Source organism: Leucoraja erinacea, chromosome 17 (assembly GCF_028641065.1).
Source record: "Leucoraja erinacea ecotype New England chromosome 17, Leri_hhj_1, whole genome shotgun sequence".
Lineage (NCBI taxonomy): Eukaryota > Metazoa > Chordata > Chondrichthyes > Rajiformes > Rajidae > Leucoraja > Leucoraja erinaceus.
In genome coordinates, this window is record NC_073393.1 from 21,591,597 (window position 1) to 21,617,682 (window position 26,086).

The 26,086-nt window shown below is 41.9% G+C and overlaps 1 protein-coding gene across 1 annotated transcript in view; it reads left to right on the forward strand.

Moving 5' to 3' along the window:
• dync1li2 (dynein, cytoplasmic 1, light intermediate chain 2) overlaps positions 1–26,086 on the forward strand; it is a 55,311-nt gene that overhangs the window by 7,959 nt on the left and 21,266 nt on the right. The window contains exons 4-8 of the mRNA XM_055648816.1: positions 7,209–7,439; positions 21,574–21,740; positions 23,182–23,275; positions 23,885–24,020; positions 25,974–26,085. Of these exons, the coding sequence (XP_055504791.1) occupies positions 7,209–7,439; positions 21,574–21,740; positions 23,182–23,275; positions 23,885–24,020; positions 25,974–26,085 (740 nt within the window). The remainder of the gene's footprint in view (positions 1–7,208; positions 7,440–21,573; positions 21,741–23,181; positions 23,276–23,884; positions 24,021–25,973; position 26,086) is intronic.

The following is a 26,086-nucleotide window of genomic DNA, read 5'->3' on the forward strand; positions in this document are numbered from 1 at the left end:
CTTCTGTTGCTTTGGTTCACCCTGTGATCAACCAATCTGTTAAGTTTTTAATCAATCTCTTTGCTGATATTATCTCGTAGTCATAGTCATACAGCATGGAAACGAGCCTTTCAGCCCAGTTTACTCATGCTGACTGAGATGCCCAATCTACTCTAGTCCTACCTGCCTAGGTTGGCCCACATCCCTCTTAATCTTTCCCATCCATCTACCTGTCCAAATGTCTTTTAAATGTTGGTAATGTACTTGCCTCACCCACCTCTTCTGGCAGCTCGATCTATATACCCACTACCCTCCGTCTGAAAAGGTTACATCTCAGTTTCCTGTTAATTTTTGCCCCTCTCACCTTAAACGGTCATTTGGTTCTTGATTTCCCCCACTCTGGGTAAAATACTGTGCATTCACCCTATCTATTCCCTCATGATATTATGCACCTCTACAAGATCGCCCCATATCCTCCTGTGCTCCAAAGAATAAAGTCGAAGATTGCCCAACCTATCCCTATAGTTCAGCCTCTCAAGTCATGGCAGTAAACTTGTAAATCTTCTCTGCACTCTTTCCAGCTTAACAGTATCCATCCTAATGCAGGATGATTGTGAAGTGAGATACATTTAACAGCATTAAAGATAGGTTGCTGTTTAATAAACTACAATAATAAATAATGTAATAAATAATAGACTGGCCATAAATAATAGGCTCTGGCCATGAACCTTGGTGTCTGAAACTGTTCTTTTAATTATTATTTCTCCAGTGCTGGTTTTTGGTCTTTGGTTTTACAAATGCTTGTAGTTTCTCTTCTATTTTTATTTAATATAAATGGCTTCATTCTATTGCAAGCTTTTAGATTCCTGATGTGTTTCATTCCCCATGTAGCATGCCTTACCACCGTACCCAACAAGGGTGATTGTTTTTTTGCTAAAATTGCTTCATGCTGGAATGCCTAATGATTCAACTTTAGTCTATTGCTAGATTTAGATTTTCCGTCTTCCCCTATCCCATAGATTCTCATTCTAGATAACAAGCAGACTATCTTCCTATCAAACCTTTTAGATTTTGAACATACCTTGGAGCTATTTGCCAATTCTCAGAGGCATTCAACACTTCACCTTGAATTTCCCCACTGTGTTTTAAAGGGTTTGGCTATGCATTGACTACTCAATGTATTCGGTAATAGTGACCCAATAATATGGAGGGTTTCCCACTTGCATTGTAAATACAGCAGTTAGGGCAAGAATGGCAGCCAAAACAGCATCAGTCTTCAGCCTTGGTTTAAATTGGTGCCAAAGTAGTTTGTCACTTTGCTCCCTATATCACATTAAGGCGCAATAAAGAGGAAGCCCTGTTTTATTGTTGATACCTCGTCTTCACCTCTTTTGTAATTATGTAATATGTTGACTTGTGCTCGAATGGTCTTTAATGAGGAACCTAACAAATAAACCGAGTCCATCTTGGGCTCATCACTTCATGCAGTACATCTATACGGTCTGTTACATCAGGAAGGCCGATGTTATCAAGGATGCCTGCCACGCTGGCAATTCACTTTTCTCTCTTCTTGGAGAAGGTTCAGAAAGATTGAAAAGCTGGATGTCCTGACTTAAGAGCAGCTTCTTCCCCATTGCTACCAGACTCCTGAACCAAATCACCTTTTTCACTCTCCTTCCCTGAGGTGCTGCCATATACTCTTAACTTTACCTCATTTGGTTATGATCACAAGACAGGAGCAGAATTAGGCCATTAAGACCATCGATTCCGCTCTGCCATTGAATCATGGCTGTTCTATTTCTCCCTCGCAACCCCATTCTCCTGCCTTCTCCCCGTAACTTTTGGCACCCTTATTCCATTAGTGTAGTCTAGTAATTTTTTGCCGTACCATTTTGCTGTTTTGTTCTCATCATTGTATTGTTGTATGTACACTGTGAACTTTGTGACAAGGAAGTTCATTGCACCCCTAGTGTGTAATGATAACTTAATCCAAATCTGAATAAGCTTGTTTGTAAACAGAGTTAAACAATCTGATGAAATAATCGTTTGTACACCAAGGATTTGAGAGCACTCTCTTGGCAATGTCTGGTCTCTGAATCAGACAATGGCGTCACATTATGTGTTTTTCGAAATGAATCATTATATGCTACTTCGATTTCAACTAGATTCCTTCATTAGCTCTAACGATTATAATATAATTTTGGCTTAATTTTGTGGTACGCCAGGGTGTTTGTAGTACAGCGGCATCAAACAGACTTTCTATATCTTGATTAAAATCTATAATGTTCCGTATGGGCCCACCTGCAGTTGTTTGTGTCCAAGTTAATGTAATGAGAAAAGATTTCAGTTTAGCAAGAAGTGATATGTATCTGGCAAAATGCTTTGTAAATGCAGCAATGAAAGACCAGTGGTATTCCCTGCATGCTGCGTAACCAGAGGGGAACAGGAGCAGTGGATCTATTGTGATGAGGCACTGAACTATTTATTTTCTGTTTACGTTGGGTATTTCATGCTGATTTGCATCATTCAAGGAAACATTGCTTGCTAATTAAATAATATTCCTGTTGCCATCATTTTGAAATTTGATATAAATGTTACATTGTGTTTATCCTTTATGATACGGAATAAGGTCATGAATAATGTTTTAAATTTAATTACCTATTTCAGTCAAACTTTGGTCTCCGTCTGTTATGTGTTATTACCGTGCCGTCATTCAGCGACGACCTGTGACTACTGTTTTGATTCCTGGGTCCAACTTTTGTCCTTGCTTAGAGATGCAAGGAACTGCAGCTGCTGGAATTTTGAGTGAAGCACAAAATGCCGAAGTAACTGGGTCAGGCAGCATTTCTGGAAGAAACGGATGTGATGTTTTGATTCGGGACCTTTCTTCAGTCCTTTTGTACATGCTTGATGAGGGTCAAGTAATGGGCAGATACCTTACAAATGGGAGGTCTGAAACATTTGACACCTAGACAATTATCCGGCTTTTGGTATTTGGTGTAAAGCACTGATGAAGGACATAGATTTTATATCTGTTTCTTGTGCAAGCTTTCATTTGACTGCCTGTTGGTTCCTGATGTAGGCTGGGTGACTTCAGAGTCTAAGGTCCAGAGTTTATTTGTCTGGGGCACAGCGGCATAGGGTGGCATCAGATAAGGCTATAGCAGAGCTGCCAAGTAGTACGGATTTTCCATATTTTGTACGGAAATGCGATAAGACTAATGATGTATGATTTTGTGTTAATTATGGATTTTAAATACGGAGTTCAGTGCAGTCTGAAGAAGGGTGTCGACCAGAAACGTCACCCATTCCTTCTCTTCATAGTCGCTGCCTGTCCCGCTCCAGGTTTAAACAGAGTGCTGTCAGTTTAACGCGTGGGAATTTAAACCCAGCGCTGTGGTTCTAAATATAGCGATACCGGCTGGAGCGGTATGGGCTTTAAACATAGCACTATGGCCACAGCGCTATGGCTCACAACTGTTCAGGAAAATTCCCGTATAACAATGAGTTTTTGGAATTCTCTTTCTCAGTGGAAGTTGAGCCTTTGATTATTTTTCAGGCAGTGGTAGAATTCTGGATAAGCCTAGTGGTGCAAGGTTACCATTGGGATTGCAGTTACATTGGGATTTGCCTTGCTTTCACAGAATGGTGGGTGGGCTCAAGGTGGTGAGAGGGAGGGGTGGAGGGAAGGAGAGAGGGAGGGGTGGAGTGAGGGAGAGGATGGGGAGGGAGGGAATAAGAGAGGGAGGGAGAGAGGAAGGGGAGAAGGAGGGAGAAAGAGGGAACGAGGGTGGGAGAGGGAGGCTTCCAAAATGGCTTCTACATCATCATCTGGTGCTAAAAGCAGGAGGCAGATGTTCAAACAGCAGTATACAAAGGGATGGCAATGAATGCACTGTCAAGTAAGGTGCGTAGAAGACATGTCAATTGGTAGCAAAGTTATGCATTCTTGTACTCTTACATGCGTATGAGCGCACATAAAAAATAACATTTTCAGCAAAATGGCACCGCGTAAAAATATTGATATCCTCAGCAAAATACTGATTTTCAGGTACTAGAATACTGAAATGCTCTGACAAAACTTGGCAGCTCTGCTATAGCGATAGAAGATTCAATACAAGGACAGACGGGATTCTGTGGAGGCAAACGGGACTCCAGGATGGTGTTGTCTCCCTGATATCAGGGTCTAGAATGTAGCAGCTGTAGAACATTCTCCAGGGGAATCGGTATCAATGATGTGGGTAGGAAAAGGGATAATGCCTTGTAGAGTGAATATTGGCAGTTAGAAATTTCTGGATTCTCTATGTGCCACAGAAGCAGGAATAGAATAGGCTAGATAGTTGTGTGGATGAGGTGCTGGTGCAGAGGAAGATATTATGGGATGTTGTCAAAACCTCCTTGGATGGAGGGGACTATAACTGTCGTTCATGACAAGTAGGGAAGCAGTAATCATGATGGGACTGAGACCCTTGAGGTTGTTTGGCAGTACATGGGAACTCGTGTGAGATGCTAGACGTCCTCATTTGGCTCTTCTATGTACGTTATGATTTTCAGGATTTCAGCAAATATTTGGGAGATGTCATCTATTCATAAAAAGTGTAGTCAATGTCCTAAAACCTATGCGGTTAGTGGGTGCAGGCAAACCTTGCACTGCCAGGGCTGCTAAATCAGATCATATCTAGCATCCTAATGCCTGATGCTAGTAGCTGTCAATGCATAGCACCAAATCTATTTTAATCTAAAGTCTTGATCTTTTTATATTTGGAATCCTTCACCTTGCTGTGACATTGTTTTATAGTGGCTGCCTAGAGATGCTGTCTAGACAGCAGCTTAAGCTGTCAGCATAGTTCAAAAGCATCCCAAGGTGTTTCATATTATTCAGGCAGATGGCACAAAAACAGTCTTGGGAGTTTTTGAGTATTCGAAAGGCAAGGAAAGAGGTGGGAAGTGGGTGAATTCCAGGATGGCTGATGACATTTCCGCCACTAGAAATCAAGCGAGTAATTGGTTATTTTTGAGCCAGTCATGTTGTAAGCTTGAAACTAATTGTCTTGGGCATGAGACTTGTTCTATCTTGGACCCTTTTTAAACAGTGATGTGCGATTAGAACTGTGAGTGAGAATGGTTATCTTGAATGTGTGACAGCCCCTTCAGTAGAAAATGATTCCTGGTTCAAGTATCTTGCCCTCTGGTGAATAGTCAGCTGATGCTTTCTGCCCAGGCTCAGGCTGCAAATTAAAGTCAACAGCATTTTATGTGTGAAATTCTTTGCCTCAGAGGGCGGTGGAGGCAGGTTCTCTGGATGCTTTCAAGAGAGAGCTAGACGGGGCTCTTTAAAAATAGCGGAGTCCGGGGATATGGGGAGAATGCAGGAACGGGGTACTGATTGGGAGATGATCAGCCATGATCACATTGAATGGCGGTGCTGGCTCGAAGGGCTGAATAGCCTACTCCTGCACCTATTGTCTATTGTCTATTGACATTTTATCCAGAAGCAGAACAATGAAATTCTTAGCCTTGCAGCAACAAACCGGACATGCAAACATAGTACTTTGTAAGCATTGTAATAAACAGCAAAAAAAGTTTAGTATATAAGAAACAAACAATAATAGTACAACGATAAAGTGCTGGAGTAACTCAGCCAGTCAGCTAGCATCTCTGGAGAATATGGATAGGTGATGTTTTGGGTCGAGGCCCTTCTTCAGATTGATTCAGCCTCTCCTTCAGGTCAATTCGTCTAAATAAGGATCCTGACCCAAAATGTTCCTCAGAGATGCTACCTGACCCACAGAGTTACTCTAGTACTTTGTAAACCAGCGTCTGGAGTTGCTTGTTTCGACATTGGGCTGCAAATTATCATATTGCCTCTCGCTTTCTGCTCTAACTTGTGTCAAATTCTTCAGACGTGTGAAGCAATACTCCAGATGACACGGGTTCCATCTGTTAGTTTACAACCTTGAGCCTGGGCGGATCCTTATTTTGCATTTCTCTTGCTGATTTAATTCAGAAAATTGTAATTTATGCTTACTGTGTCAATTATATTAATCAATTTGTGGATCTCTGCAGCGTATTAAGTTTATTTTCTGCAACTCAGCAACTTTTCTCTAACATTCCGGATTCCATTAGTAAGATTTTGGCAACTCCCATGTCCAACCATTTACTTTTACTTCTTCTTTGCCTGTCAGTAACCTTATTGGAGGTGTAACCCACAATTTGTGATGAAATTTGAACAATGAATATGTTTATGTACTCTCTCTTCAGCACCCAGAGCATACTACACACTAGTCTAAAAGCAGTGTTTCTTTGGCTGTTTGTTCTTGGACATTATTAGAAATAGGCCTTTTTTCCCCTTAAAATATATTTTCCCACCATTGTTGGATGCCCTGGAATTTCCAGGAGTTAGATATTAAGCTATTAAACAAACACAGGAGAAAATTTCCATAGATATGAATGTTATGAGATCTAATAGTTGTTACAGTATTGGGCTTGGCAGGCGAGTGATTGTATTCTCTTCTGTTCAGGCTAAATACACAGTGTAACAGCTGTGCAATAGAAATGGACTTGGGCACAGTTTGTGCTATGTGGAATTTACCTGCTTGGTGTGTCAGAGAATTTGCCAAAGGGCAGCACAGGATATTTGTAGCAGCTCCCTATTGATCGCTGGTGCAGTACACATCTCAACAAGGTGTCTGGGGTATTCTAGGGCTGAAAAGCCTGACTTTGCTGCCGGAGACTATGAAGCATCAAATTGGTGGATGTTCTTTATCATTATTGAAATTTGCCATGCATGTAAGTCAACAAGCATAATCCTTGTACTAGAAGTCAAGGTAAATCAGACCCACATCAGTACAAGACAAACATTCATATGAATAAAATTGAAGAACACTTGTACACCCCTTAACAAATTAAACAGGACTAGCATAAATTCTACTTAATACAATTTTTTTGGTGACCAGGCTTGCTTTTGTATTAATTATGTTTTTGGGAGTGGCCAGGTAGCTTTGACATGATCTTGTTAATGTTAATTTATCTGCCCCATAACTGTCAAAGAATACCAATTTAAGTTTTTCAACCTGTGTGTTCACTGGGAAGTAAGTCGTAGACTCGTAGAAGAAGAAAGACAGAGCATTGTACCGTTGTCTATCTATTTCTGCAATAACAATCCGCTCTATTCACTAGATTAATCCAAAAGAATCCGTGACTAATTCCAGCTATTTCTCTCTCCACAGATCACACGCGCTGTAATGTATGGATTCTGGATGGCGAGCTGTACCATAAGGGCCTCCTCAAGTTTGCAGTGTCTGGGGATAACTTAAAGAACACTCTGGCTGTCTTTGTGGCAGACATGGCCAGACCTTGGACTATCATGGATTCATTACAGAAATGGGCGAGCGTTTTGCGTGAGCATGTCGACAAGCTGAAGATCCCACCTGAAGAAATGAGGATAATGGAACAGAGATGTGAGTATGGGATCAGAGTCATAAATGTAGAAGGAGTAATGCTGTACATAGTTTCTGCTCCATCTTTGGAATGTATAGAATACAGCGGATAGAATGATAGTGCCAGACTGTTCTTATAAGGCGTCATGAGTTTGGTCAGCAGGTATAGTGCAAATGGTGCTGATGTTAGAATAGTTCTACCGAAATGTAGATGCAAGAAACTGCAGATGCTGGTTTACAAAAATAGTCACAGCGCTGGGCCAGGCAGCATCTCCTGAGTACATGGACAGGCATCGTTTCGGTGCTGAAGAAGGGCCCTGATCCAAAACGTCAGCAATCCAAATTCTCCGGTGAGAGACAAAAAAAAGCTAGAATAGCTCAGCGGGTCGGGGAGCATCTCTGAAGGAAAGGAATAGGTGACGTTTCGGGTCGAGACCCTTCAGGTTGAGAGTCAGTGGAAAGGGAAACAAGAGATATAGAAGGTAAATAGAACAAATGAATGAAAGATATGCATGAAGCAACAATGATCAAGTAAAGGTGGAGCCTACAATAGTCAATTGTTGGTTGTGGGGTAGGTATTAACGAGTTAGACAGGTAGTGAAACTCAATAGGACGACGGTGAATCTAGTACAACGTGGGGGAGGGACAGAGAGAGAGAGAGAGAGAGGGGGTGGATGCAAAGGTTAGTTTAGTTTAGAGATACAGCACGGAAATAGGCCCTTTGGTCCACCAAGTCTATGCCGACCAGCGATCCCCTCACATTAATACTATCCTACACACACTAAGGGCAATTTTACACTTATAACAAGCCAATTAATCTACAAACCTTAGTCTTTGGAGTGTGGGATAAACCGAAGATATCGGAGAAAACCCACGCGGTCACTGGGAGAACGTACAAACTGCATCGACAGCACCCGAAGTCGGGATCGAAATCGGGTCTCAAGCGCTGTAAGGTAGCAACTCTACTGCTGTTCCACTGTGCAATTAGAGAAATCAATATTCGTAATGCTAGGTTGTAAGCTGCCCATGCAAAATGTGAGGTGCTGTTGGTGATGCTGCCTGACCTACTGAGTTACTACGGCACTTTGTGTCGTTTTTTTAACATAGTATGATGCACTGCGCATCTACTGCTTACAGTGCTCTTCAGACTCTGATATTGGTGATTTAGCTACCGTTTGATTATTTTGTACATCTGGGTTTGTTGGATTTTGATTATAAAGTCCAACTTTGTTTAGGCAACAAAATGAGTATTGTTGCAATTCTGGTTGCTGCATCACAGGATAGGTCAGATGTTCACTGATGCTAGACACAATGCTGGAGTAACTCAGCGGGACAGGCAGCATCTCAGGAGAAAAGGAATGGGTAACGTTTCGGGACGAGACCCTTCTTCAGATTGTTGTAAGGGGAATGGGCGGTACATAGATAAGGAAGTGTATAGATAACAAAAAGTATGGTGTGTAAACGGGAAAAAGGGAATGGAGATCAGGGAAAATGTAGAATAGATCATTGTTGGTTGGGAGAAAGTAACAACAAAGTAAATAGAAAATGTATTCAGGGACAGAAAGACTGGTCCGAGAACTGGGAAGAGGGTGGGGATGGAGAGAGAAGGAAAGCAAGGATTACTTGAAGTTAGAGAAGTCAACGTTCATACCGCTGGGATGTAAGCTACCCAAGCGAAATATGAGGCGCTGTTCCTCCAATTTGTGTTGGGCCTCACACTGACATTGGAGGAGGTCCTGGCCAGAAAGGTCAGTGTGGGAATGGGAGGGGGGGGATTAAGGTGTTGGGCAACCAGGAGATCAGATACCTTGTTTTCTCTTGAGCATCAGAGGCTGAGGGGCGACTGACAGAAGTATATAAAATTGTTCGAAGCATAGATAGGTGGGCAGTCAGTCTTTTTCAAGAGGGTGGAAATGTCAAAGACTAGAGGGTACACGATTAAGGTGGGATATGGAAGTTTTATGGAATTTTAGATTACGTTTTTTAAGTTGGGTGCCAGGAATGATCTACCGGGGGAGGTGAGTCCAATTCTGTAGAGCATTGGAAAAGATGAAAATACATATTTTGTGGACTGCAAGATTTCCTTTGTTCGTATGCTACTCAAGAAGAGATTTAATGAGTGAATCATGAGTGTGTATGGAATCTGGCAGCTGAGAACAATCTTGACTGTTACCTGTATATCTGTTTATGACCCAAGGCAATGTGCATCAGAAAATAACAATTTCCCCCTGCTTGCCTTCTCTGCCCCAGAAGAGTGGGGGATTGGTTTGACAGTGCCTACCTTTTTAGATAGGAGGTTTACAGTGTAAATGGTATGGTTTATTTAATAGTTTTAAAGATAGATTTATTCACAATGTTACATGTTTGCTGTGTGATACAGCATTGTGCTTGTAGAGTTGGAACTTTATTGTGGTCAGGGTGGTGTTCGCCTGATGGTATTTAACTAGCTATCCAGAGGTGGTGAATTCAGATGGCATATTATGAAGGGCAAATTATGAAGTTGAATTTGCTTATAAAGTACAGGCTAAGCCCCACCGGGTATGAAACACAGACTGTAGTTCACATAAGGATGGGAATTCTAACAACCATAGATTAACTAAAAATAATAAAACTGTTTTCTCATCTCTCTTGACTTGCTATTTGTGGTTGGCTTCTTGGTAATCACAGAGGCAGACTTCTAGGATATGCGTTATAGATTGTGAGAAAATGTTTCCAATGTTAGAGGAGTCAAGAACTCTAAGGGGAAGGGTGAAATAAAGGTAATTGAGCACAAACCAAGGAAGAGCATTTTTACACAGTCGATGGTTGGGGTTTGGAATAAAACTCCAGAGTTGGTGGAGCCAAATTCAATCATGGCATGCAGTAAGGAACTGAATATCTGAATAAGAAACAGAGGCTATGTGGAGCAGATGTGTATTTGGGATTAGCTGGATTACTTGTCCGTTGAGTTGTGTGGATTTGACAGCTAAATGTAGGCCTTCTGTGATTTTTGTGGCTAATCAACAGATTCTTACTGTATTACGGTCCTGTTGCTAAAGAGATGGAATGTTCAGCCGCGTTCCTTGAAATTGTGAAATGGTCATTCTCATTTAAGAGAATAAGATTTTCCTGGGCAGGTATTGTTGAACAGAATTGCAGCCTAGCCACAGGTATGGTCCCATATGGCAACTTTCCCCACATATGTTAGTTTTAAAACAAATTATAGGGTACTATGGGTATTCATATTGCACATTTACTGAAACATCTGCTGCCATTTTTAGTACCACCAAGGGAAAGAGATGGAATGTTCAGCCGCGTTCCTTGAAATTGTGAAATGGTCATTCTCATTTAAGAGAATAAGATTTTCCTGGGCAGGTATTGTTGAACAGAATTGCAGCCTAGCCACAGGTATGGTCCCATATGGCAACTTTCCCCACATATGTTAGTTTTAAAACAAATTATAGGGTACTATGGGTATTCATATTGCACATTTACTGAAACATCTGCTGCCATTTAGTAACCAAGGGAATTGGATATTCACAACATTAGAAAAACTTGCCAACTCTGCTTTTCATCCTTTCCCTTTTCTGCAGTAACACCCACATAGGTTAAATTTAAGTGAAACTATTGAGATCATATACTCAAAGTATCCATTGGTTGCAATTATTTGCAACCAATTTCCCAATTATTCACATGCATTTGGGCAACTATGTGGCTTTCAATACTCTTAATAGCATCTAGTAACTCACTTTGAGTGATGTTCTCTGAGCTACCGCCCTCCCTATTAGTTTCATCTTGTCCCATCCTTCCATATGCTATGCCATAAATGGGGAAACTATTTGTGGCCTAGTATATTCCGATGAAGAAGGGAGTAGAAACTGCTCAAAGATCTAGGAGATTTGACTGTTTGGTGGTGATATAATGGTTAGTACTGTGTTATAGATTTAGGAGGCGTTAAAAATGTTGCAAAAAAGCTATTTTGAGCACAATTGAATTCTTCAGTGATAGTTTCACTCATTTTAATGCATCAAACCAATCATAAAAAGACTTATTTGTGAAGCAGCGTTACTGATCTCGGGGCAGTGTGCCTGTGTTACATAATATTGCACAGTCCGTATTCTGTGGAAATAGTGAACTGTGGCAACGTAAAGGCAAGCTGATAAGATGTTTTCTGGCTGTAAAGTGAGATTTGTTTCTGCATCCAGCCATGGCTCATTGGTGCTTTACTCATTGATTGTGCATCTTTTAAATAATTTGGGATAATTTGTCTCAAACTAATGTAAACCATCTAATATTCTGCATAAAACGGGCACGTCTGACCTCCACTCCTCAGTGGATGGCATGGATCCTGTTGAATTGGACACTAGGTCATCTCCAGAGCTCAACAACAAAAGATCTTCATTGTTTATCTGGGGTGCCATGAGTGAAGATGTCAGATCCACTTCAATTTGAATAATTTCCAGGCACTGATGTTTTTGTTCTTCCAAATAGAAATTTGAAAATTCAGCAACCCCCCATTATAAAGAACCATGTGGGAGTGTGGGAATGATGTCCATTATTGCCGTTTGTCCACTATAACCGAGTAAGGGATTCGCTCCAACCACCTAGTGCCACTTCTTTCTTGCAAAGGTGCTTGGTTGAGGTGTGTGGGCATCCATGGAAAAATATGTTAGCTGCAGTTAGATCTGTGAAGAACGGGCATCATTTGATCCATGTTGGCAAGTTGCATAATGGTAAAATTATAAATTTAAGGTGTAGGGAGGAACTGCAGAAGCTGGATCACAAAAAGCTTGACTAACTCAGCCGGTCAGGCACCTTCTCTGGAGAAAAGGAACACAGTGCCCTCCATAATGTTTGGGACAAAGACCCATCATTTATTTATTTGCCTCTATACTCCACAATTTGGGATTTGTAATAGAAAAAAAATCACTCGTGGCTAAAGTGCACATTGCCACATTTTAATAAAGATAATTTGTATACATTTTGGTTTCACCATGTAGAAATTACAGCAGTGCTTATACAATGTCCCCCCATTTCACGGCATCATAATATTTGGGACACAGCAATGTCATGTAAATGAAAGTAGTCCTGTTTAGTATTTTGTTGCATATCCTTTGTATGCAATGACTGCTTGAAGTCTGTGATTCATGGACATCACCAGTTGCTGGATGTCTTCTCTGGTGATGCTCTGCCAGGCCTGTGTTAAAGCCATCATTATTAGCTCATGCTTGTTTTGGGGGCTGGTCCCCTTCAGTTTTCTCTTCAGCCTATAAAAGGCATGGTCGATTGGGTTCAGATGGGGTGATTGACTTGGCCACTCAAGAATTTACCATTTTTTTAGCTTTGAAAAACTACTTTGTTGCTTTAGCAGAATGTCTGGGATCATTTGTCTTGTTGTAGAATGGACTGCCGGCCAATGAGTTTTGAGGTATTTATTTGAACTTGAGCAGATGCTCTTCTTGGCAACCTGTAATCCCTTTGTGATTAGTAAGCTCACCAGTGCTCTCTTTCTTCTTAATGATGTTCCAAACAGTTGATTTTGGTAAGCCTAAGGTTAGGCAGATGTCTAACAGTTTTATTCTTGTTTCTCAATCTCGTATTGGCTTATTTGGCACAACTTTGGTTTATGTTGATAAACAGCAATAAAAGTTTCCAAAGGTGATGGAAAGACTGGAGGAAAGACTAGGTGCTGAGAGCTCTCTTATACCTGCATTAAGGAGGCATTTAAACACCCATGAGCAAATACATACACCTTTGAAGCCATATGTCCCAAACATTATGTCCCAAACATTATGGTGCCCTGAAATGGGGGGGGGTTGGGGGGGGGGGGGGGGGGGGGGGGGGTATGTATAATCACAGCTGTAATTTCTACATGGTGAAACCAAAATGTATAGAGTTATCCTTTAATGAAATCTGACAATGTGCACTTTAACCACATGTGATTTTGTATATTACAAATCTCAAATTATGGAGTACAGAGGCAAATAAATAAAGTCTGAAGAAGGGTTTCCTCCCGAAACGTTACCTATTTCCTTCGCTCCATAGATGCTGCCTCATCCGCTGAGTTTCTCCAGCATTTTTGTCTCACTTCGATTTTACAGCATCTGCAGTTCCTTCTTGAACAAATAAATAAATGATGGGTCTTTGTTCCTAACATTATGGAGGGCAGTGTAGGTGATGTTTCGGTTTGAAACCCTTTTTCAGACTGAGTCGGGGGGGAAAGGGGAATGAGAGCTATAGACAGTACTTGGGACAAATGAATAGAAAATATATACAAAAAGCAACGATAATCAAGAAAATGCATGTCCCACAATGGTCCATTGTCGGTTGTGGGTTAGGTGATAGCGAGTTATTTAAAAACTCTACAGGACGATAGTTAAACTAGCACAAGTTTCTTATAGAAACTTACAAAATTCTTAAGGGGTTGGACAGGCTAGATGCAGGAAGATTGTTCCCGATGTTAGGGAAGTCCAGGACAAGGGGTCACAGCTTAAGGATAAGGGGGAAATTTATGTTGGGTGGAGTGATGAGTAATCGTGTTCCAAATCTCTACTTCCCTTGTGGAGAAAGTGTGTCTTAATTTGGCTCCGAATGAGTTGATTGATTCTGCCCTCTTTGTCTGGACTTACTCATCAGAGGGAATGGTTTCTCTCTGAATCATTGAATTATTTCATTTAAACCGATCAGATCACATCCACACCTCTCCAACTCAAACACGAGTCTTCATGGCCATGTTCCCCTGTTTTTTTTCTGAATACATTCTGACATCAAAGAGCTTAACTAATGTTAAGGTTTTCTTCTGGGGCTTTCATCAAAATATATATTTTATCTACTTACCCTAATCTCTAGCTACCTTGAACATTTCTTCAGTCTTTGCCACCCTGCAATGTCGCTTTGCTCTGATATTGATGTGTAGAGAGTTTTGATTTGTATATGTGGCATTGCAGCTGCAGCAGCCAAAATAGCAAACTCCCAAGTGAAGCCGCTTCTGTTGCAGATTTTTCTCACTGGCTGAGTGAAGCCAAGATGCTACTTTCTGGCAGTGAAGGGAACTAGTTGTTTTGCTTGAACCTCCCCTCCAACAGTGTTGGCTCCAGGGAGTGCTGGCAGCAGCTTTGTTAGAGCAGCTTCTTGTTTACTTCACTAATGAGCTCAAGACAACATTTGTGGATGAGAGCTCCTGGGCATAACTCAGGATGTGTTTTGGGAGTCTTAGCAGCCTGCCAAATATGTTCAGATAGCTTTCTCTTCAGTTTAATGCTCCATTTAATGCAAAGTTTTAACATACTCGATGCTAACATGCTGGCAGCTTCCCTAAGTGAAGCATCACCTATCCATGTTCTTCAGCAAAGCTGCTTGACCTGCTGAGTTACTCCAGAATCTTGTCTTTTATAAAGAAGCATCTGCAGTTTGTTTCTACGTTTTTATTTGCTATTGCTGTTCCTTTCTCCGTAACTGCCCTACCCTCACTTTGCTTTCTCCTTGGATTTGTTTCGCTTCTGCATTCTCTTTTTTCTTTGGTAAAAGGCCAGACAAATTGTCCTGTGTTGCTGATTCGGCTATTTTGTACTTTGAGTGTTTTAAAAAAAAATGTGAATAAACCCATACAGGATTATACTCAGCATCAATCTGAACCCACAATGCCTATCTCCAGAAAGTAGCCTAGCTTGTTCTGTAACCATCAAAAGCTTTCTCACCAAGTTCATTCAGATGTTCCATCACTATTGCATTGTATTCATGATCCACATGCAGTGATCCCCAAGCATTTTTTGGTTGGGGTTTCATGATTTTGGATGTTATTGAGAGACAGCAATTACTTAGACAAATTTAAAGGCTATTTAACAGTCAGCCCTGTAGCTGGGTGTTGGAGTCACAAATGTAGACAGATTTTCTTTAAATGACATTAAGGAAGTGGGTAAGCTTTTACACCAGTCAAGTCATGATTCACAATACCTTTTTATTCTAGATTTCTAGAAATTAATAGGAGTGGTACAGCAGTTGGTGGTTCTGTCTCAGCTCCATAGACCTAGGTTCAATCTTCACCTCGGGTGCTTTGTATGGAATTTGTCTCCCACCCACCCCCCCCCCCCCTCCACCCCCTCCTCAGTTCATGTTATTTTTTGCCAAAAGCTATGCTTTCTGTAGTTGTAGACTACAATTAATCAAGGAGAACAGGATTACTAGGCTTGCTCTGCTGGTGGCTGGTGTGGAGCTAGTGCATTAGGTCTGTGTTGTAAGATGTAAATAACTATATAACAACCCTCTCTCACTACTCCCCCTCTGTGATTCCTGCTGGTCTCCTACAATACTGTTGTTCAACCATCTGTCTCTCAACCCCCCCCCACCCCCTTCACCTGTAACCAGCTATCACTTGCCAGACTTTGTCCGGTCCCTCTTCAATTCCAACTTTCTCCTCCGCCCTCCACCACAATCACCTATCCATATTTTCTAGAGATGTTGCCTGACTTGTTGCGTTACTCCAGCACGGCCTAATTTTAATATAACGTTCCTGTATGCCCTCAGTGAAGCTTGATCTCCTCCCCCTGGCTCATTACTTTAGAGCTGTGGATTAGTGCAGTAACTGAATTGCAGTGTTGCTGATGGTTGATTCAAGTTGCTGTTTCTCCAGAGCTGATCTGCTATTTCCTATGGCCTGGGAAATAGTATCTGGAAGTTATTGTGAATTGTACCATGATCCCTGTTCCACAAGAACCTTCCGTTGGCCGGCTCTGGAGTGAGACTGTGCATTTGTCTTGTTCTCACTGTTACGCTGGCAAGATTTAAAAAAAAAATGTTGGCATTAATTCAGAATGGTGATATACACAAGACTGTGCATTTTCCCCAGACGTGTGAACATTCTTGCATTCAGGGTCAGAAGGGGTTACCAATTCCCTAGGGTAATTGTTTTGCAGGGAGTGATAGATACACACTTAGATTCACTCACTGGGAAAGATGAGCTCATGCTTTGTTCACAAAGCTTGTATTGACTGCAGTACACTCGGTGCCAAGGAGGTGACATCATATGCAGACTTAGCTGCTGAGCATCTAATCCTCCGGTAGTGATTTTGTCACATGTAGTAAAGTACAGTGAAGAACTTTGCCTTGCATTCAGCCCAAGCACATTATGCTCCACGTACATTAGTTAATGCAAAAGAGAAAACAAATCTGCACAATATGGTGTTACAGCTGCCGATAATAAAATGGTAATCTGCGCTGAAACCAGAACCAAAGGCGCATTTTTCTTTATAAAAACGAGCCATTTAGATAGTTCAGCATGTTAGTGTGGGTTAGTGGCGTAAAGTAGCACATGTAGTATTTTCACCCTCCAAGTTCTCCTGCTTCCTGTAACCACTGACTCCTGATAGACTTAGACACAAAATGCTGGAGTAACAGCGGGACAGGCAGCATCTCTGGAGAGAAGGAATGGATGACAATAGACAATAGGTGCAGGAGTAGGCCATTCAGCCCTTCGAGCCAGCACTGCCATTCAATATGTTCATGGCTGATCATCCACAATCAGTGCCCCATTCCTGCCTTCCCCCCCCCCCCCTATCCCCTGACTCCGCCAGCTTTAAGAGCTCTATCTAACTCTCTCTTGAATGCATCCAGAAAACTGGCCTCCATGGCCTTCTGAGCCAGAGAATTCCATAGACTTGCAACTCTCTGTGTGAAAAAGTTTTTCCTCATCTCTGTTCTAAATGGCTTACCCCTTATTCTTAAACTGTGGTCCCTGGTTCTGGACTCCCCCAACATCGGGAACATGTTTCCTGCATCTAGTGTGTCCAAACCCATAATAATATAATGTTTTAATAAGATCTCCTCTCATCCGTCTAAATGTATAGAAGCTGAGCCGCTCAATTCTATCAACATGTGACAGTCCCACCCACCCCGGGAATTAGCCTGGTGAACCTACGCTGCACTCCCTCAATAGCAAGAATGTATTTCCTCAAATTTGGAGCCAAAACTGCACACAATATTCCAGGTGTGGTTTCACTAGGACCCTGTACAATTGCAGGACCTCTTTGCTCCTATACTCAACTCCTCTTGTTATGAAGGCCAACATGCCATTCGCTTTCTTCACTGCCTGCAGTACCTGCATGCTTACTTTCAGTGACTGATGAACAAGGACACCCAGATCCCGTTGTACATCCCCTTTTCCCAATTTGATACCATTTAGATGATAACCTGCCTTCCTGTTTTTGCCACCAAAGTGGATAACCCCACATTTATCCACATTAAACTGCATCTGTCATGCATGTGCTCACTCACCCAACCTGTCCATGTCACCCTGCTTCCTCCTAGCATCCTCTTCACAGTTCACACTACCACCCAGCTTTGTGTCATCTGCAAATTTGCAAATGTTACTTTTAATCCCTTCATCAAGATCATTAATGTATATTGTAAATAGCTGCGGTCCCAGCACTGAGCCTTGCGGTACCCCACTAGTCACTGCCTGCCATTCTGAAAGGGACCCGTTAATCCCTACTCTTTGTTTCCTGTCTACCAACCAATTTTCTATCCATGTCAGCACCCTACCCCCAATACCATGTTGGTAGGGTACTGACATGGATTAAAAAATTGGTTGGCAGACGGGATACAAAGAGTAGGGATTAACGGGTCCCTTTCGCATTTCGTTTAAAAGTAACATCCTGGTGGAGTTGCTGGTATTGTTAACCTCTGGTCCTCTAAACATATGGGCCCCTGTACAATATGTCGATACATTTAACTCAATGCTTTCCTTTGAAAAGTGTCTTGGATTATATGTGTGTTCATCCAAACAAATGAACAATATTTGACTATTCCTGCCCCTCTGGTTTTGTGTAATTCTTCTATTCCCATTACCTACTGGTCTCATATTTCAGCTGCCCAGGCTGATAAAGGTACCAACCCTGATTGTTTTATGCGTTAGCCCACTCGTTTGATGTCTTCCTCATTGGCCTGAGCTCATCTTCTCTGGATGTGGAAGTCCCAATCCCGTTGGTTAAGGCAATCAAGGGACTGAGTGACGTGACTCAGTTGGCCTTGGCGAGTTCAAGAGTGTTGTATTGTCGTATGTCCCAAAATGGAGCAATTAATCAATAAAAGTACAAAGGTGAACCATCCTATCGCTAACTAGAGACCTACCGTCTAACTCATTGGAGACTCTTGGATATGGATCCATTTACCTACTTAACCATAAACACACAGTGCATGGAGTAGTACTGCAGGACATGGATTGTTGACGTTTTAAGTCGGACTCTTCTTCAATCTGAAGAAAAACGCTTGGAATGAGATAAGGGGAAATGCTTTCACTCATGAGAGTGAAAGTCACAGGGTTGCCTGAAATTGATGTATTCGGTGTTCATGCTGTCGGGTTGTAGTCTTTGCAGGCATGAGTGCCAGTTTGCATTTTGGCCTCGCTCTGTCAGTGAGAAAGCTGAGGATGGACCAGTTGCTGTGAGAATGGAAGGAAATGCCACGCAACTGAGAGGGCAGGATAGACCTGGTGTACAGAGGAGAGTGGGAATTTGTTATTAAATAGTATGTCAGCCAGGTAGACACAAAATGCTGGAGTAGCTCAGCGGGTCAGGCAACATCTCTGGAGAGAAGAAATGGGCGACGTTTCGGGTTGTGACCCTTCAGTCTGAGTTACTCCAGCATTTTGTGTCTACCTTCAATTTAAACCAGCATCTGCAGTTTCTTCCTATACAGTAGGTCAGCCATGTTTGTATTGAATATTGGATCAAATGGCACGCTATTTGTGTGTCATTGCAAAGTTTGGTTTATCACAGACTGGATTTTTCAAACACAATCCTTTTCCAATAACGAACAGGTTCCAGTTTTTAATGGTCAGTTTCATAAATTCACTGATTTACATTGAAGAATCCCAATTGCAGCTTCTCCTTGTAGATGCTTTCGACAGTTGGGACAGCTGTGGCTGTAATGGCTGCGGTAATTGCTACTGTCCCGCTTGGGTAATGTTACAGGAAATGGTTGGAATTAATGTTCAAATGAAAGCATGAATGTTTCCTATTCCCCTCGTCATGTTCCTCTGAAAAACAATGTAAAGTAAAACTCGCAACTAAATACAGAAAATTCCACCTTCATTCAGAGCTTGTTGGATATTGGTAGAGAGCAGGTGACAATATTTTAAACACAGCTGATTAGAAACTTAAATGAAGTATGCCTCAAAATTGTATCTCACTCAAAGTGAACCCCTAAAAAAATGGCAGCATTGGTTGTTTATTGCTAAGGAAAAATAGCTGAGATGTTTCTTCCCAAATGTAAAAATGTGACTTGCATAATTGCTGGTGCAAGCTGCTTGCAGACACTAGCTGCTGTGTCATTGCCTTTGGGTTTGCTAGGAAGTGAGTCATAGCCTAAAAGAAGTGGCATCAACTTGGCAGATACAATAGATTATGAAGAAGATGGAAATTGCATGCAAAATCGAACTAGGTTTGGTATGTGACTGGAATCCCCCACCCCCACCCCTGCACAGCTGTTGTCATTGATTCCCTTCCTTGTGGCCCTAAAGCATCAGGAGGCATTGGCTGTAGACAAAAATGCTGGAGAAACTCAGCGGGTGAGGCAGCATCTATGGAACGAACGAAATAGGCGACATTTCGGGTCGAGACCCTTCTTCAGACTTGGCTTGTCTGAGAGGCATTGGCTTGTTAGTTCCAAACATCAGTATGTGATTGAGGCTTTACCATGATGAGCAGTGGTTTGTTTTAAATGAGGCTTGAAATGCATGGGTACGCATACCAGGAAAATACCAACTGGTTGGTCTTTGTCTTATCCCTAGAATTTTCTTCAGTAATTTCCTTATCACCGTATGGCTCCCACCCTGTAGTTACCTGACTTATCACTCAGCTTCTCACTGAGAATGAAGGGGGACCCAACGGGGGTGCACCGAGAACAAACGGGGGTCCGGTTGGGGCGGGGTTCAATTGCCACGTGCAGCGGCAGGTAGTAGATAGGACTAGTTGGTAGACTTTTGTAACATTGTAGGTGCCAAAATGTGGTGACACTTTTGTACTGCCTAGGTGAGATCTGCTGTATAATTTTACTGGGTTGCATACAAACAAAACATTTTACTGTACGTCAGTACATGTCACAATAAAGTATCATTGAATCATTCCACTTCATGAATAAAGAAGCAACATTTGTAACTTCAAGTCCTCTGGGACCTCGCCAGGGATGAACAAAAATCTTAAGTGTTCATTGAAGCTGCAGCTACTCCCTCCCTGGCTAGCCAGAGCTGACTGGTGATACATTCTTCCAGCCCTGGGGGTTTAGCAACATTTGTGTTCCTTGACACCAAACACCTTTTTTTTTATACTGATCTGCTTAGTTATCCACGTATCCCTTCCTGAACTTGCAATCTTCCGCGTTGTTCACCTTGATGAATACAGATGAAATGTTGAGTTAGAGCTTTGCCCACATCACCAGACTCCCCACACAGGCCATCCATCTTTTCACCTGGCTATACTCTTGCTCCTGATCAGCTTGTGTAATGAAGACAGACCCAAAATTCTGGAGTAACTCAGCGGGTCAGGCAGCATCCGTTCGAACAGATCTATGGATGATGCGGTCTCCCAGGTTTTGCACACCACTCTCTCACCATGACAGCCCGAAGGGGGGCTATGTGAGGATGCTGTTCATTGATTTCAGTTCAGCTTTCAATACCATAGTCCCCACCAGACTTGCTGAGAAGGGGGGGGGATGGGGAGATGGAGAGATGGTTCAGGCAGTGCAAAACTGTAAACAAACAATTCTTTTATTAGAAATGAAGGGCATCTGATGGTTTTTATTTTTGCCTAAATTTAATGGCAGCTATGAATGCTCTACGTTTTGTTTAGGTATTTAAACCTGATTTTAAAGAAATGCAACCTCGAATAAGAGGCAAGATTATAGGAATATTTTCTCTCAAGAAAACAACAAAATTGTAGTGCAGGCTTTTGCTTTAAGTGGTCATTTGTGGTTTAGTTGATGCCTTTTACAAAGGAACTGAATTAGAACGTGTTTATCTAATTGTGCAGGAGTGATTTATTCCATGTTTTTCTGTATTCGCCAGTTTTTAATCCATGCAAACACTATCTCCGGATGGAAGGCCAGCTTATGATTTCAAATGTGAACTTGGGTCTGGATGTTGTTTTTCTGTCTTGGATTTATGATCTTTGTTCCCTGCCTCCAGTGGTGAAAGAATTCCAGGAGTACGTGGAGCCCGAGGAGGGAACTCATGGATCCCCACAGCGGAGAGCTCCCGTGCCGGGTCAGGAAGAAGAGGAGGTAGTTTTGCCACTGGGTGAGAACGTACTAACGCACAACCTGGGAATCCCGGTGCTGGTCGTCTGCACAAAGGTAGGCTTGTTATCTCGGACCGCCATCATTAAATTTAATTAAACCTCAATAACCTTTACAATATACCATTGATTGGAACAAAACTTGTTGCAATCGCAGCAGAGGAGAATAGTGAGTAAGGGGGTGAAAAATCGCAGCGCTATCGTGGTTTTACACAAATAGAAAAACCTTGCAGACCGGAAGGGCACAAGATCAGAGTTTTAGTTATGGATAGATGATTAGTTTATACTGAACTGGTGATTGTGTAGAGGCAATAAAGAGATCTAAATGATTCACATAAGCCTCCCCAGCTCCCTTCACATATTTCTCTCACCACCGTTCCAACCTTTTGAAAGTTTCAGTAGTTCGCAAAAACCCAAAGTCGACGACAAAATGTATTCTCCGGTAGGGATAAGAAGTAGAAAAAGTAGATATCTCTGAGCATTGCCTGTGGTGCCAACAATGTGCCACACCACAGGGTTCATGCTACAAAAGGTCATACACCTGAAGTCGTGCCCTTTGCACCTACAGTCCACGTGCTTCCAGCATTTTGGGCTTTTATTTCAGATTTCGCACATCTGCAGTGTACTGTAGCTCATGTGTTTGTGTGAAAGGAGCATCTCAGTCTTTTGTTTTTGCTCGACAAACACTTTCATTATTTGGCTGTCTTGTGAATTTTGATGCGATGTCTTAGATGTCATATAGCATGTGAAAACATCTCCAGCTACTTCTCTGTAGTAACCGTGATGACTAGAGGTGGCCACTTGCCCAATGGGGGTGACTAGTCAAATCTGGGAGTTGATAAGGATGTGGAGAGAATTGCAAAATTGGATTAATATAGGATTCGTGTAAATGGGTGGCTGATGGTCAGCATGGACTAATGGGACAAAGGACTTGTTTCCATGATGTATCTCTCAATAACTCAGAAGCTAAATAAGTTCACATGGCCAGATATGAGAGTAAACAAAATCTGTTTAATGCAAGTCGGATGGAATAGAAGCCATTGTTATCTACAGTGAGTGTCGTATGTGGAATATGTGTTATCTGTCGGAGACGATTGTAGACTGCACTTTGGGCCACTACCATTCTGTCATGGTAGACTTATCCAGAAACTTGTAAAAAGGAACGGCAGATGCTGGTTTGAACCAAAGATAAACACAAAAAGCTTGAGTAACTCAGCAGGACAGGCAGCATCCTTCTGAAGACGGAAGGGTTTCAACATCGCCCATTCCTTCTCTCCAGAGAGGCTGCCTGCCCCGCTGCGTTACTCCAGCTTTTTGAGTCCATCTAATCTAGAAACTTACTCCATGTACAAATAAAAAACTAACCAAACAAGAATTACAAATGTCAAGGATGTCTCAACAGCCATGGGAGACTGCATTTACTTCATTTTGATCTGTGATTGTTATTGTCTTGTGTTGTGCCGTTACTGTGCTTATCAGTTCTTCATCCTCTCCTCCAGTGTGATGCAGTCAGCGTACTAGAGAAGGAGCACGATTACAGGGACGAGCACTTTGATTTCATTCAGTCACATATTCGGAGATTCTGCTTGGAGTGTATCCTTCTAAGTATAAATGAGTGTAAGTGGCGCTGAGGTTAATCCCCTGTCCTCTCTCCAGTACAGTTAAGTTTATTAGCATGTGCTCTGCGGTACAGTGAAAAGCTTTTGTTGCTTGCTATCCATTCCTGTATAGGCCCCATTGCTCAGCTATTTCTCCCAACAGTTATATGTGGACAAAGAGGGCAGACAGAAAAAGATGCAACCATTGCACAAACTGGTTGCCATCTTCATTTGTAGAAATATAAATCAAAATCACGTTAAGAGACACAGATTTCCTGTTAATTTGAAAGATGTTTACATTTTATGCTGAATGACAGCTGTGTTAATTTAGCTGCATCTATGTGCAAGAATATCATTACAATCTAGTTTTTAGCAAGTACTTTTAATTTGAAATAGCAATGTATTTACTTCAAAGAATTAATGTAACGTCACTTGTCTCACTCGAAATTTAAGTTGAATGTTTGTCGAGCTATCCTGTACTTATCTATGCCGTAAACCAAAAGTGAAGGCCAGTGCCATTAATAGCGAGGGAGAACAGTGTTACTGCCACTATTGTTCCCATAGTCACACCCATGTCAAATGATTCCCTTAACTAGTGTTTCAGATGGTGCTGCCTTGATTTATACGTCAATAAAAGAAGAAAAAAATGTTGATCTCTTGTATAAATATCTTGTCCACAAAATGTACGACTTCCAGTTTACTACACCTGCCTTGGTGGTGGAAAAAGACGCAGTTTTTATGTAAGTTCCTGTCATAAAAGAATGTATTACATGCATGGGTCAACATGCACTTTGCCTGAGACACGTGTATCCCAAAGTATTTTCAGCATTGCTGTATTCCTGACCAAACTCACTTGTTCATCACACAATGCTTCAAGTTTGTATCTTCAGCCACTTTTATGTAAAACAAAATAGAAACTTGGTTTAACCCAGACCTGGCATGATTGGTTAGTTTAATATTGTCATGTGTACTGACATACAGTGAAAAGTTTTGTTTTGAGACCATTCATCAGGCTGAGAGTTGGGAGAGGGAGTCTAGAGATATGGAGGGGTTAGGTGTGAAAACGAAAGATCAAATAAAGTTGCAGGGGAAGTACCGAAGGAGGGGGTGATTTGGGTGGGAAGTGATGAGTTAACCAAGGTGTTTATTTTGGAATGGACTGCGGAAAGCCAAAAGGGGTGCAGATGGAAAGATGTGGTGGGAAGCTGCTATTGATCAACATTTTGCTTGATTGATGTTGTGGAGACATGCAAAATCATTGCACTTTTAGAGTATTTAATAATAATAATAATAATAATAATATTTCACTCGTTGGTGAAGAATACACAGATTTAAGAACTGACTGGCCTCATTGCCAATCAATTATAGTCAATAGCACTTTATTGTTGCATGTACCTAGACACAACGATTTATTTGTTTGGCATTCAATCTAATGATATCATATTATAAGTAAGCATAATCATAAGTACGAGGTCAACAATTGTGTAAAAATAAACTTATTCTGTGCCAGTCATTGCCATTTCAGGTGCCTCTTGAATTATTTTCTGCCCTTTCAATCTCTTGAGCAATAGTTTATTGTGATGCATGTACCTAGACACAACGATTTATTTGTTTGGCATTCAATCTAATGATATCATATTATAAGGAAGCATAATCATGCAGTTACGAGGTCAACAATTGTGTAAAAGATTCACCTAGGAGATGGTACTTCATGGTGCTGGAGGGAATGAATGCCAGCACGCACACACTCCCCATTTGCCACATTTATCTTCCCTTTTGATGCATGCAAATCTTGAACCTTATAGTTATTTCTCGATGTCCGTGCCGGCAGGGCACATCCTCATTTGCCTCTTTTGTTCGAAATTACCTTCTGCAGATGGCTCTGGGCTCTCTTGCATTTTGGTTATTCAATAGCTCAAATGGCACTTTTATTGTCACCTGTGTAAAGTTCAAACTCACAGTGAAATTATTTTCTTACAAACCGTCCAGTAGAGTATTGCCATACCCAAGCACATCCCCAATTAGCAGATTGTACAGGAGTAGTCTACTGATCCCGCATGTAAGAGGCGCCATGTTTTGGTGCCATTTTCACAGTCCTATCTGCGCTCTAGTTATTGAGCAGTGCCTGTTCCATGCAAGCCCTAAGCTGTTGTGGGCCTCCAGCCATCATCTTCCCTTGGACATGTGGGTCATCCAACGAACTGACGTCCTCTCCTTGCCCGTCCTTCTTTGTTCCCTGGAGGAGTCTCACAGCTGACGTTGGGGGTGCGGTAGGCCAGACCCCGGTTCCCCCTGGGAACTCCTGACAGTGCAGTACTGTGGCTTCTCTCTAATTTATTCCGCAGGAAGATGGGAGCTTTGCCCCACTAGTCCAAAGAGCCAACTCGTGCATTGCTAGGTCTGTGGCTGAAAATTCGGATTGCCTGATTTTGGTGGCTTGGGTGGCCAAGTCTCTGCTGAATACAAAAGCCATTAAGCCGGTTCTGTTCCTTGTTTCATCCCTTAGCCCTCCCCCTTACCCCCACAATTGAATCTGTTAGCACTAGCACCCTCACTTTGCAATCTGACTGTCAACTCTCATTGCTGTGCGATGGGACTCCTCCCATGTGTGAGTTCCCATGTGGGAGGCTTTTGGTTGATGTTGAAATTATTTCCATGGATGGTTTACTGTTGGTTCTGTCTGTAATGTTCAGTCCTGCAGGATGGGACAAAGATAAGAAAATTGCTATTTTGTACGAGAACTTTGCGACAGTGAAGCAAGACGATGCCTACGAGGATATCATCGGCAAGCCTTTGATTAAAAAGG